The 13,953-nt window shown below is 44.9% G+C and overlaps 2 protein-coding genes and 2 pseudogenes across 3 annotated transcripts in view; 2 read left to right on the top strand and 2 right to left on the bottom strand.

The window, feature by feature from the left end:
* Nucleotides 1-5,349, bottom strand: part of KDM1A (lysine demethylase 1A) — a 60,507-nt gene extending 55,158 nt beyond the window's left edge. The window contains exon 1 of one of the 2 annotated variants that reach the window (XM_059135453.1): nucleotides 4,836-5,349. In XM_059135453.1, the coding sequence (XP_058991436.1) occupies nucleotides 4,836-5,186 (351 nt within the window). In that variant the 5' untranslated portion in view covers nucleotides 5,187-5,349. The remainder of the gene's footprint in view (nucleotides 1-4,835) is intronic. The other variant, XM_059135454.1, reaches the window with a different exon arrangement.
* Nucleotides 5,350-7,558: 2,209 nt separating this feature from the next.
* On the top strand, nucleotides 7,559-7,657 carry LOC131810730 (U2 spliceosomal RNA; annotated as a pseudogene).
* Nucleotides 7,658-8,181: 524 nt separating this feature from the next.
* On the bottom strand, nucleotides 8,182-8,657 carry LOC131809935 (ubiquitin-ribosomal protein eS31 fusion protein-like; annotated as a pseudogene).
* Nucleotides 8,658-9,757: 1,100 nt separating this feature from the next.
* TEX46 (testis expressed 46) lies at nucleotides 9,758-13,281 on the top strand. Its single transcript, XM_059137103.1, has 2 exons — nucleotides 9,758-10,093; nucleotides 12,335-13,281. The coding sequence occupies exons 1-2, from the start codon at nucleotides 9,902-9,904 to the stop codon at nucleotides 12,629-12,631; spliced, it is 489 nt and encodes a 162-aa protein (XP_058993086.1). The 5' UTR covers nucleotides 9,758-9,901; the 3' UTR covers nucleotides 12,632-13,281.
* Nucleotides 13,282-13,953: the final 672 nt, after the last annotated feature.

Raw genomic sequence — 13,953 nt, 5'->3', positions numbered from 1 at the left:
ATCTTAAGGCTCCAGTCTTCTTAATCTTTCTTCCTTTTAAGTCACCTAGGGCACAACTGCCATACTGATTTCCCAAACACGTGATATTTTTAGATAGTTTAAAGGTGAATGCCAAGTTTTTCAAACCAGCATAGAAACTTTCTGGCTCTAACCAGATGAACTTACTTTTAGCCATTTTCTAACACACTTATCAAAAAGTCCTCAGTGTTGGGCGCCTGGGTGGCTCGGTGGTTAAGCCGCTGCCTTCGGCTCAGGTCGTGATCTCAGGGTCCTGGGATCGAGTCCCGCATCGGGCTCTCTGCTCAGCAGGGAGCCTGCTTCCTCCTCTCTCTCTCTCTGCCTGCCTCTCTGCCTGCTTGTGATTTCTCTCTGTCAAATAAATAAATAAAATCTTTAAAAAAAAAAAAAAAAAAAAAAAAAGTCCTCAGTGTTATTCTATGGATTCCCACCTGCTTCTGTTAATCCAATGCCAGAATTCAAAGCTCATCCCGATTGCAAATTATTTCCTAACTATTCCAAACTTGCAAGTACTATCTTTTCTTTCTCTGAATTGTTACAGCACTTTAGGTCTGCACTTCTCAGTCTAGTACAGTGCTGTCTGATACCATTTTTTGTGATAATGGCAACGTTTGGATCTGTGCTTCCAATATGGCAGCAATAGCCACATGTTGCTATTGAGCACTTAGCCATGTGATTCAAGTTTAAAAGAAAAACTCCGTTTCCTCAGTCATACTAGTAACATGGGCTACTGGTTACCATATTGACTAGCACAGGTTTAGTGTTTGGCTCTCTCTATAACCTGGACATGACTCTACAACCTAAATACTACTGATCCCTCCAGTTTATCTTGCTCCTAGAAAAATGTCATTTTCAGTTAAATTCATTTGCCCCTTGTTCCCAATATTCAACTGTCCATTCTGGACTCCTGCTGCTTCTCAAACCACAGAATATATTAAGCATGTTTCACTACCTTTTTCCACTGGTAGTACTTAATTACTGGGTTTCTTACTCTAAGCCAAACACCATAATAAGTACTTTGTTTACATTATATCTAAACCTAAAAACCTTACAAGTTTATTTTCCTGAGGAAAATGAATCATAGGGAGAAAAATTAACTCCTTTTCCGAATATTTTTCTAAATTCTGTGCTTTTTCAAGGCCCAGTTGAAGGCCACCATTCCTCAAGTCCCAACCCTAAAGTTCCTAACTAAAGTTCCAATCCAACTTAACAAATCCAAACCTTAAATATTTGCCATAATATTAGCATACACAGTCAGAGATGACTATATTCTGGAACTAATGCAACTTAACCTTTAGGGACCTCCCAACTGCATGGACCCCTCCCAATACCCTGAACCTTGTTTTAGTTACAAAACTATATAAAAAACATCTGTATCCATGTCCCCTATTGAATCTACATTTCTACATACAGATATACCCACCTGCATATACCTCAGAACTCTTGAGGCAAGACTAGTCTATACTGGACTCAGCTTGCTTTTTCCTCCTTTAATGCATACTCTATCCCTTGAGGTCTGTTTCCTCTGGCTCCCAAGGCTGGTGAGGAATAGATCAGTTTCCCTAGTACCTTACTTCCTAGTTGCTCCCCCAAATAAACAGGTAACCCACTTTTCTCTTGAGAGTTTCAGAGCTAATCACAATGGAAAAACAGTGTAACAGGAATTAAACCCAGGAAAATTATAAAGACAGAAATCTTATGATATGTCCCAAATTGATCTACAGATTCAAGGCAATCCCAATCAGAATATCAGTTGCCTTTTTTTCAGATACTGATAATCTGATTCTAAAATTCATGTGGAAATAAAAGGGTCACAGAATATCCAAAAGAATCTTGAAAAAAGAGCACAGTTGAAGAAATCAAACTTCCTGATTTCACAAAGAAAAAACTTATTATTTCACATACACACACACACACACACACCCCTTACTACACAAAGTCACAGTAATCAGGACAATGTGGTACTGGCATAGAACAAAAATACAGATCAGTGGGACAGCAATGATGGTCCAGAAACAAACCTTTACATTTATGGCCAACCAATGAGGGTGCCAACCATTCAAAGGGGGAGAGAATAGTCTTCAATAAAATGTGCTGGGACAAGGGGATATCCACATAAAAAAGAATGCAGTTGAACTCCTACTTTATACCATATACAAAAATTAACTCCAAAATGATCATAGATCCAATAAACCTAAACTCTTAGAAGAAAACACGGAAGCAGATCTTCATGACATGGGGTTAGACAATGGTTTCTTGGATATAACCCCAGAAGCAAAAGGAACAAAAGAAAAATAAACAAACTGGACATCAAAATAAAAAGCTTTCATAATCACCATATAAAAATACAACCCAGTTTAAAAACAAGCCAAGGATCTGAACAGACATTTCATCACAGATATACAACTAACTAATGACCAATAAGCATAAGAAAAGATGTTCAGTATCATCAGTCATTAGGGAAATGCATATCAAAACCATCATGAGATACCACTTCACATCCACTAGAATGGCTATAATAAAAAAGAGTATCAGGGCGCCTGGGTGGCTCAGTCGTTAAGCATCTGCCTTCAGCTCAGGTCATGATCCTGGGGTCCTGGGATGGAGCCCCCCACCAGGATCCCTGCTCAGCAGGGAGGCTACTTATCCCTCTCCCTAGGCCACTCCCAAGCTCTTTCTCTCAAACAAATAAAATCTTTTTTAAAAAGGGCGGGGGGTGGGATAACTGGGTGATGGGCATTAAAGAGGGCACATGATAGGGGTGCCTGGGCGGCTCAGTGGCTTAAAGCCCCTGCCTTTAGCTCAGGTCATGGTCCCGGGCTCCTGGGATTGAGCTCTGCATCGGGCTCTCTGCTTGGCGGGGAGCCTGCTTCCCCTTCTCTCTCTGCCTGCCTCTCTGCCTACTTGTGATCTCTGTCTGTCAAATAAATAAACAAAAAACAACAAAAAAGGGGCGCCTGTGTGGCTCAGTGGGGCTCAGGCATGGTCCAGGGTCCTGGGATGGAGCCCCACATTCTGTCTGCACAGCAGGGAGCCTGCTTCCGTTCCTCCCTCTGCCTCCTTGTGATCTCTGCCTGTCAAATAAATAAAATCTTAAAAAATATCATTCACAAAAAAAAAAAAAAAGAAAGAAAAAAAAAATCTTATCACATGGTTTCTGGCCATACTTCCTATTAAAATAGTAAAATGAAAACCCTTTACATGGGTGGCTCAGTGGGTTAAGCCTTGGCTCCAGTCGTGATCTCAGGGTCCTGGGATCAGGCATTGCCTCTCTGCTCTCTCAGCCGGGAGCCTGCTTCCCCCTCCCTCTCTGCGTACTTGTGATAGCTCTCTCTCTCTCTGTCAAATAAATAAAATCTTAAAAAAAAAAAAAAAGAATGGAAAAGAAAACCCTTGGGCTTCTGCCCTCTATTTCTGAGAGTTGGGAGTCTCCAACCTATGTCTTTTCTAACCCATGCGTTGATAAAAGCCCCCCAAAACCTTTCCTTTTTTTGGCAAAGGGTTTTTTATTCTTGGAGAGATGTCTTGAGTGGGCAGTTGAATCTGAGGGCTCAGTCTGGCTAATGCTCTTCTCAAGAAGCTCTTCCCACACAGACTTGACATACCCATTTAAAAATTACATACAGGGGCGCCTGGGTGGCTCAGTGGTTTGGGCTGCTGCCTTCGGCTCCGGTCATGATCTCAGGGTCCTGGGATCGAGCCCCGCATCCGGCTCCCTGCTCCGCAGGAAGCCTGCTTCCCTCTCTCTCTCTCTCTGCCTGCCTCTCTGCCTACTTGTGATCTCTGTCTGTCAAATAAATAAATAAAATCTTAAAAAAAAAAAAAGTTACATACAGACAGAAAACTTGTTATATGCATAAACGATACGAATTGCATGATTTTCAGTATTTATTTTAAAAGTATACATCTCCAGAAAACACCCAAGTCTAAAAAGTCCATGCCCTAATTCTGCCGTAGGGCCCTGCACAGCTGGTGTTCCATGTGGTCCTTTGTCTGAGGCCGAGGCTACCTTCTCCCAACTTAAACCTAGATTCCCGTTCCACCACGGACTGAGTTATGCGACTCTGGGCAAGTTTGCTTCCACTGTGTGCCTCTGCTTGCTCACTTCCTAAAGCGGGGCTAACAATACCTGCCCACTGGTGTTTAGCAAAAATAAAATGTTAGTGACGCCCTGAACACAGCCTCTGGCGCCCGGAGATGTGAGGCAGCTGTTGTCTGTATACACTGTTCGGGTGACAAGTCTTTTTCTTTCCCTATCTTTTTGCACCCTGACTAGCTGACATTAGCTCTCTTCATCAGGTTCCTCAATCTGTAAATATTCTATGTCAAGAGATCGTTGAGAGAATAAAAGAGGAAAACTAGCGCACAGCAGGCCTTAAAAAAAAAAAAAAATGTTCTTTTCCGTCTCCATAGCTAAAGCCATTTCTTTAGCATAACCCCCACAGCCTCAACGCGCGCCCAGTTGAAACTCCTCAAACACAGCCCGGGGGCCTCCAGACACATCTGCGGACAAACAAGCCGTGCCTGTCTCCAGCAACGCCGGCCAGAACTCCACGTCAGGGAGCCATGTTTCCCAGCCCAGGACAGAAAAGGTGTACAGATGTAAGGAGTCTACCACCCCTCCCATCGGGGCCCCTTTCCCGAGACGCCCGGGTCCCCGCACAAAGAGCGCATTCAGCCGGCGCGAGCCCTCCGCCTCCCTCACCCCACACACCCACCCACCCAGCTGGTGGGGAGGTGGGGGTGGCCGGGGGCCTGCAACCTCGAGGGAGCCGGGCACCCGGGGCTAAGGCGCGCGGGACGGGGTCGCGGCTCACCTTCGCTCGCTTGCGCCGGCTGGTCCGTCGCCCCTCCGGAGTCTCGGCGATTCCCGTTTCCATGGGGGTCGCAGATCCAGGCACGACGGTAGGCCCGGCTTGAGGCCCGGCGGACCCCGGCGGCTCCGCCAGGCCCCCGGGAGGCGAAGCCCGCGGAGGCTCTTTCTTGCGGGGAGTGCGCTCCCCGGCCACCCCCGGGCCGGCCTCGGCAGGGCCCGACAGGCCCGTGGGCTGCGCGGCCACCTCAGAGCCGTTCTCCGCGCCGCCCGCCGCCCCGGGGCCAGCCTCATTCCCGGCCGCCGCCGCGGCTGCCGCCGCCGCCGCCGCCGCGGCCTTCTTCCCAGACAACATCTCTGGCCGCCTGGCCGCCGACGGCCGGAGGGGCCGCTCGGTCTGTCGGTCCGTGGGTCCGGAGGCGCCTCGCCTTGCCTCACTTCACACGGGAGCTCGCTGCCAACCGCCGCCGCGTACGCACGCGCTGAGCGCGCTCCAGCCGCGTCGGGACAAAAAGGCCCGGGACGTCCACCGCCCCGCCTTCCCCGGCTGCCATAGAGCGGCGCCCTCGCGGCTAGAGCGACACCACCGCACGGAGCGCAATGCTCTCCTAGAGCGTCGCCTTGGCCTTTGGAGTCGGCCCCCGCACCTTCCTGGTCCTGGGGCTTCTGGGCCATACTGCACCTCCGAAGGCGCTCATTTTTTCCAGGGGCTTGCATACACCCACGAATTCGTTCGTTCGTTCGTTCTTTCATTCGTCAGTTCGACCAATATTAATGCTTACTACGTGGCAAAAGTTTAATTATGAAGTTTTTCTTTCAAAGAGTTTACAGTTTAGTGAGTGGAAAACATTGAACCGTGACTGGGACGTCATCTTATTGTTTCATAATTGTCCTGCTTGCACTGGGGAAATCTTGGAGAGTAAATGAATTTCGTGGTGATATAATGGACAGAAGTTAGGAAATCCACGCTTGAGTCCGAACTGGATTGCTGTTGCCTCCAGGGCCGTGTTCCTGCGCTTCCTTCTGTCTGGACCTCCTTCCCATTAGCACTCCCTGTCTTCCATGCATAACACCTCTTTCTATTCCAGGTTAATTCTAACTAGTGCTGCAGATGGTGATGGTGGTTTGTTTTTTTAATTCCTCCAAGACTCCTTTAGTGACCCAACACTGGAACGACTTGTGTTCTTCAAGCTTGTTTCTACTTATTACACACAACTATAATTGCTTTTGTATATACCTCTCTCTTCAAGCTATAATTCTCTTTTTTAAAAAAGTTTTTTTGTTTTGTGTTTTGTTTCTTTAAGTAATCTCTACACCCAACGTGGGGTCGAACTCAAGAGTCACATGCTTTCCTGGCTGAACCACCCAGGCACCCCTTCAAACTGTAATTTTGCAAAAAATTATCCCATTTACATGAACTTCAAGAACTGGTAAAACTAATGTCTAGTGATAGAATCCCCAGATCAGTGATCACTTGGGATGAGAGTGAGGGCTGACTGCAAAACAGGAGGGAATTTGCTGGGGTTGATGGAAATTTTTTTTTTTTTAATCTTGATTATGTGGTGTACATGTTAGTCAAAACTCACTGTCCTGTACACATAAAATATTTTCATATTTTACTTTATGTCAATTTTACGTCAATTAAGTTGAAATTTTTTTTATACTAGGCAAACAGGAAAAAGGAGACAAGTCCAGGAAATTTAGAAGCTGTGCAAGAAAAAAAAATGTAATCATAGTTCAACATATGGCTCAGCTATGAACTACACTGACATAGCTATAATAACATAAGGATTAATATTGTTTTAACCAAATCGATAGAATTATACTGAAAGGGTGGGGAAAAGAGGTGTGTGGAGGAGAGGAATGAGAGGGGTTTACAGAATCAGAGACGAAATGGGAATGGGAGAGATTCTGCCTGGGAGCTAAATTCTCATCTTCCATCATAAAAAGATAATATAAAACATCAAAATTGAAAAATCAAGAACTAACAGTACAAGCATACAATTTAGATATATCAAGATAAATACCAGAAGAAACAGTTAAAAAGCTGGAATGAGTTGTCTGGGTCCTATAACTTGAGCATGGAAAGGGACAGATATAAAGCAAAGATTGCTTGTTTCAAACCCTATAGATCTTATTGTGCATTTAACAATTTGATAAAACTTAAAATTAGATTTTTAAAAATATGTATATCTTTTAATCCAGCAATTCCACTTTCCAGAGGATATTCTAGGAAACTATTTAAGTATGTGTACAAAGATTTAACTTTAGTCCTGTTTACCTCAAATAATATATAATAGCAATAAAGAAGAATTAACCTAAAGGCCCAACAATGGCCACTAATTGAATATCTTAGAGTATTATAGCCATTAAAATTGACACTTCAACATGAAGAACTCTCATACAAAATACTGAGCATATGTCAAAGATTTATCTAACTCATTATTGAGAGAACCAGTAAGATGACAATGCTGGTTCAAGGGAAAACATGAAAATCTGATATATGGTCACTAGTCAGTGGAAAACAATGCTGGGATAAAATTGTAAAGTTAAATAAGAAACATGGTTTCAATGTCTTCCAAGGACATAAAACTATAGACTTTGAGGTTATCTTTTCTATCAGACACAACTCATTTGCCTCTATTTCCAACAACAACAAATGATTTGCAACTTAACGCATTATAAAAATTTTATGGCAAAAGACACATAATATAAAATGTATCACCCATCGCTTCTCGGCCTTTTGGCTAAGATCAAGTGTAGTATCTGTTCTTATCAGTTTAATAAAATGTATCACCTTGACCATTTTTAAGTGTATAACTCACTGCAGTTAATTACATTCTCATGTTTGTACAATCTCCAGAACTCTCATTTTATAAAATTCTGTGCCCATTAAACCATGATTCGTCATTTCTCCCTGCCTCCTCCTGCCTCCTCCTGGCAAACACCATGCTACTTTCTATCTCTGTAACTTTAACTACTCTGGGTATCTCACTTAAGTGGAGTCAGATGACTTTTGTGTTTTGGTGACTGGCTGCTTTCACTGAACATAATCGCCTCAAAGTTAACCCATGTTGTAGCATATGTCAGAATTTCCTTCTCTCTCTCTTTTTTTTTTTAAGATTTTGTATTTATTTGACAGAGATGGAGAGATCACAAGTAGGCAGAGAGGCCAGCAGAGAGAGAAGGGGAAGCAGGCTCCCCGCTGAGCGGAGAGCCCTATTCGGAGCTTGATCCCAAGACTCTGGGATCATGACCTGAGCTGAAGGCAGAGGCTTCACCCACTGAAGCCCTTCCTCTTTTTTTTTTAATTTAATGTTAGTTCACGTCTTTTTTCAACCCCTATACAATTACGTATACTCTGGTCTGTCGAAGCGGTAGGTCAGACAACATTTGCTACAATAACATCTGTTAAAGTGCTAGCCATAAGAACACCAGCATCACATCCATTTGAAGGGCACACCCAGCAAAGGTAACTGATGTAGCCCCGTCTCATTTACCTCAGAGATAGTATTTCAGGATGGCTGGCTTAATCTTCTTTCTCTTATGCTTATTCTTCTTGGGCGTGGTCTCAGACTTCTGTCTTTTCTTTGTGCCACCACAAAGTCTCAACATAAGATGAAGAGTGGACTCCTTTCGAACATCATAGTCAGACATAGTATGTCCACCCTCCAGGTGCTTGCCGGTGAGAATCAGCCTCTGCCGATTGGGAGAATTCCTTCCTTCTCCTGGTTCTCCGCCTTTGTATTTTCTAATGTATTTGAGGGTTCAGCCTCAAGGGTGATGGTCTTTCCCATAAGGGTTTTCATGAAAATCTGCATCTTGGCAGCAGTTCTACGTTGGATGGTGGATGGGAAAGGAGAACATGGCAACACCCCTCAGGGTTTTCTGGATTTCCTTCCTTTTTAAGGATGAGTAATTTCATTGTCTGTGCACACACATTTTGTTTATCCATTCATCTGTTGTTGGATTTCAGGGTTGCTTCTACCTTTTAGCTATTGTGAATAATGCTGTTATGAACATGGGTGTGCAAATAGCTCTTTAAGACCCAGATTTTGAGGGGCGCCTGAGTGGCTCAGTGGGTTAAAGCCTCTGCCTTCGGCTCAGATCATGATCCCAGGGTCCTGCAATGGAGCCCCGCATCGGGCTCTCTGCTCAGCGGGGTGCCTGCTTCCTTCTCTCTCTCTGTCTGCCTCTCTGCCTACTTGTGATCTCTGTCTGTCAAATAAATAAACAAAATCTTAAAAAAAAAAAAAGACCCAGATTTTGGGGTGCCTGGGTGGCTCAGTTGGTTAGGCCTCTGCCTTTGGCTCAGGTCATGATCCCAGGGTCTTGGGATTAAGCCCCATATTGGACTCTGCTCAGCAAAGAGACTACATCTCCCTCTCCCTCACCACCCCCACTCCCACTTGTGCTCACTCTCTGTCAAACAAAAAAGTAAAATCCTTAAAAAAAAAAGGAAAAGAAAAAGATCCAGCTTTCAATTATTTTAGATCTATATTCCAAAGTGTAATTGCTAGAGCGACTTATCCAACTTTTACAAAGGTAACATCTGACTTCACAGAGTCAGGACTCTATCCGATATTAAACAGTACTGTCAAAGTTACCTTCCCCTAAAGCATCAGATGACCAACAGGTAGACCAACTGGACAATATTCTAATATGACTGCATAGACAAGCTTGGAGTAATCTCTTCGTCTTATTTCCAGATCTGGGGTAGTTTTCCTTTGCAGTCTTCCTCACAATGAGGGTAAGGGCTCTGTGCTGCTGACCATTTTATTCCCAAGGGTGAGGCCCAGAAGTACTGTTGAATAAATGAAGTATCACTCTAGCCAACATCACCTGGCTGTTGTGAGGACATCATGAGATGTTGCTTACAATCTGCCTGTCAAAGTCTGGCACATAGTGGCTGCTTAAGACATAGGAGTAGTTAATATTATTGTTATGCGGCAGCAGGGCGGCTGGTTATGACTCAGAGGAGGGGGCAGCCACGGCTCCTGTCATGGAGGGCAACTGTCCTAGAGGGGTCACCAAGGCTGGGTCTTGGGGCCTGGGTGCCTCCAAGCCATAATGCTGGGGGAAATAATGTCTCTTTTTAGGTATCTCCATGGGATACTTGCTTCCTCTGGCACCGTAGGAGCACTGGTGGCTTGGCTGATAGGCTATAAGCCAGCCTTGTTTGGCTTCCTATTCCTTCTGCTGTTGCTTAGCAACTGGCTGGTCAAGCATGAACTCAAGCCCACTCCCCCAGAGCCCCCGAAGGTGAGCAAGAGGGGCCTTAGCTTCAGCTAAGGATGATGGGATATTTACAGCTAGACTGGGGGGGGGGCAGGGAAGATGTCAGGATAATGGGTACAGGACTGAAATATCCACAGCTCTGGGTCTAAGCCCCTGTTCCACAACTCCCACTTGGGGGATGGAGGACAAAGCACTTCTTTTACAAGGTGTCAGTTGCCTGGTCAGTTGCCTGGGCTGTGAAATAGAGACCATCCCTAGATGAAAAGCAAAACAAAACAAAGAACTGGTGGTTGCCAGGGGGGTGGTAGGTGGGAAACAAATGAAATATGTAAAGGGCGTTAAGAGTACACTTATCTTGATGAGCACTGAAAAATGTATTTATACAGTCATAGAATCACCATGTTGTATACCCGAGTATACAACAATTAGTATACACTGTATACTAGTCATACTTCAATAGAAAGAAAACAAAGAGAAAAAAACTTGTTAAAAAAAAATGGGGGACCATCCCAGACTCTCCTACTTCATGTCTGACATCAACATGGTTTGGCAACAGTAACCATTACTTTAAAGTGGAAAAATCTTAAATGGATGAACTAAAGATACCGGCAGAACATAGACGCTTCTCTAGAATGGCTTAAGGAAGACCGTGGAAATGTATGCAGATTGCTATACCTTTTATGGAAAGATAAAAAAGCACATGAGACCATACACCGCCTTGTCTGTGGATGCCTGTGCATAGGGAAAATATATTAAGGTTGGATCTCTCCACCTCTGGGCGTTTGATATTTTGAGTGAGATAATTCTTGATTGTGAGGGCCTGTCCTGTGGATTGTACCATGTTTAGTGACATCCTTAGCTTCTACCCACAGATGCTAAGAGCACCTCCCGGCCCCCCTATTGTGACAACCAACAATGTCAGACATTGCCAAATGTCCAGTGGGGGAGGCAAAAGAGCCTCCCACTGAGAACCACTATGGTAAAGAAATATATGGGAAAAATAACTTCTGAGTTCAAGATTGCCATTGAGATGAGGTTCAGAGGGAGAGGGAACTCTATGAGAAGGACCCACAGGGGACTCCAGTTACATTTGTCATATTTTATTCCTCATACTGGTATGGGAATGTGAGTATTTGCTGTAATATTCACCTTTTTTTGCATGTCTGAAATTAATTTTTTTTAAAGATTTTATTTATTTATTTGACAGACAGAGATCACAGGTAAGCAGAGAGGCAAGCAGAGAGAGAGGAGGAAGCAGGCTCCCTGCTGAGCAGAGAGCCCGATGTGGGGCTCGATCCCAGGACCCTGGGATCATGATCTGAGCTGAAGGCAGAGGCTTTAACCCACTGAGCCACCCAGGCGCCTCTGAAATTAATTTTTTTAAGATTTTTTAATTTTTATTTATTTGACAGAGAGAGAGAGATCACAAGCAGGCAGAGAGGCAGGCAGAGAGAGTGGGGGAAGCAGGCTCCCCGCTGAGCAGAGAGCCCGACGCGGGACTTGATCCCAGGACCCTGAGACCATGACTCGAGCTGAAGGCAGAGGCTTCACCCACTGAGCCACCCAGGCGCCCCTGAAATTAATTTTTTTAAGATTTTTGTTTATTTATTTGACACAGAGAGAGAGAGAGACAGCACACAAGCAGGGGGTAGCAGCAGGCAGAGGGGGAGGGAGAAGCAGGCTCCCCGCTGAGCAGGGAGCCCGATATGGGACTCGATCCCAGGACGACCTAAGCTGAAGGCAGATGCTTAACTAACTGAGCCACCCAAGTGCCCCTGCATGCCTGAAATATTTAAACTGGTTTTAATGATGAGGATCTTGTAGCTGACTCCACAAAGGAAAAAAAAAGTATTATTAATGGCATAGAGAAAGATGAGGATGACAAAGATCAGACAGTGTCATGAGACCACAGGAAAAGTTGGCAGGTGGTGATTTTTATGAGGCCTGACAACAGTCTCAGGCACACTGGGAGAAACACACTCTCCAGGAGACAGCTATATCTTGGTTAAGTGCTTTCTGTCCCCTGTGGGTACAGATGAGCAGGCCATTTCATTTATTCCTAGGAACCAAAGGCAAGTATGGGCCCTAGGAGTTCAGGGACTCCCAAACTGAGAAGAGGACCTTTCCTCACTGGACCCCAACTCTCTCAACCACAAGATGTGGCAAAGATGCTCTCCTTGAAGGCTGCTTGTGTGGACTGATTAATGGGCTGTTTGTAAATCACTATTAACCAATGTTTCCTTTTCTGGGATGTGGGGAGCCTAGGAAGAAGCAGAGAAACCAAAGCCTCCTGAAGTCAAACCCAACAGCCACGTCTTGAACACAAAAGAAGTCGAGAGATTGCACGCCTGCTTTGCCCTCCAGGACAAGGTCCTTGAACGGCTTATGTTCAGTGAAATGAAGCTGAAGGTCTTAGAAAATCAGATGTTCATCGTATGGAATAGAATGAGTCATCACAAGAGGTCGAGCAGGCAGCGGACTTTCCCCATGAGGAAACACAGAGTAAGGAGACATGACTCAGTTTTCTCCATCATCTCGGACTGCACTTCAAATTCCCCCTAAAGAGGTCAGACAGACTGGGGTGGGCTGTTCTCTTCAGATGTTACCTTTACTCAGTAAAACCCAGTCAGAGACTATTGAATTTTCTTAGTAAATCACACTGGAGAGCAGGATTGGAGGCTGAAAGTCCAATCGCCTTTGGGAAAGAAAGCTGTCCTCACTCGGTCAGCTGTGTTACGTTCTAAGAACAACCTGAGGGGGCTCCAGAACCTGGCTCCTCCTCTCTTTTGGCTGACCACATTAACCTAGTCCAGGGCCCTGTCCCTGTTCATCTAGAGTCTTACAATGGCCTCTCCTGGGCTGCCGTAGCTCCCAGTCTTCCCCTTCCCCTCTGCTCGAGGCCAGAGCCAAGCTCTGCCAAGTGGGCAAGTTCACGCCTGTTCTTGAGCCTACACCTGCTGTGGTTGACAGAAGAAAGGCCACACTCCTTACCGTGGTGTTCAGACCCTCCATGATCTGACCCCTTTCCCAGGCTTGCCCCCGATCACCTTACTCTCCCTCATTTGCTTTATACCTTGTGCTGAAATATCCTAAACTTCAGTCATCAGGTACCCCCTTTGTGATTTTTTGCCAGAGCCACGAACCACCTGAATGTTTAACTCAATATCGTCCCTTTAAATGGACTCATTTCCTTAAATAAATGTACCTGTGAAAGAAAAGTCATAATAAACATAACTAACTGTACATTTAAAAGCTGTATCGTGGGGCGCCTGGGTGGCTCAGTGGGTTAAGCCGCTGCCTTCGGCTCAGGTCATGATCTCAGGGTCCTGGGATCGAGTCCCGCATCAGGCTCTCTGCTCAGCAGGGAGCCTGCTTCCTCCTCTCTCTCTCTCTGCCTGCCTCTCTGCCTACTTGTAATCTCTGTCAAATAAATAAATAAATCTTTAAAAAAAAAAAAAAGCTGTATCGTTTGGCTAAAATAGAACATAACTGTCAAAAAAAAAAAAAAAAAAAGGAAGAAGAAGCAGACAGTGAAGACAGATCCATGTTACTAAAGTTCCAATCAGAGCTTGGTTGCCCACCGGAAAAGTCTGAGCCTGGGAATTTGGGGTTAAAAAGAGAGATTAGTAACTATTAGTGTTTGAGAGATATGTTAGCACCAAGCTAAGAGTTTTCTCCATAAGGAGAACTAGAAGGAAATCACTACCTCACCATGGGATCTGGTGTGGCTTAATGCCTTGTTGGGGCCCCACCTAAAAGCATCTCTAATCAAACCAGATGGCTGGTCATCCCCCAAATGCATCGGCATCTTTGCTTGCATGATTTATTCCCCTGGAACTCCTTATCTTCCCCCCTCCTTTTTAAAAAAAAGAGTTTATTTATTT

Source organism: Mustela lutreola, chromosome 10 (assembly GCF_030435805.1).
Source record: "Mustela lutreola isolate mMusLut2 chromosome 10, mMusLut2.pri, whole genome shotgun sequence".
In the NCBI taxonomy this organism is placed as follows: Eukaryota; Metazoa; Chordata; class Mammalia; order Carnivora; family Mustelidae; genus Mustela; species Mustela lutreola.
Note: the sequence above shows the minus strand (reverse complement) of the source record. Positions and strands in the feature narration are given on the sequence as shown.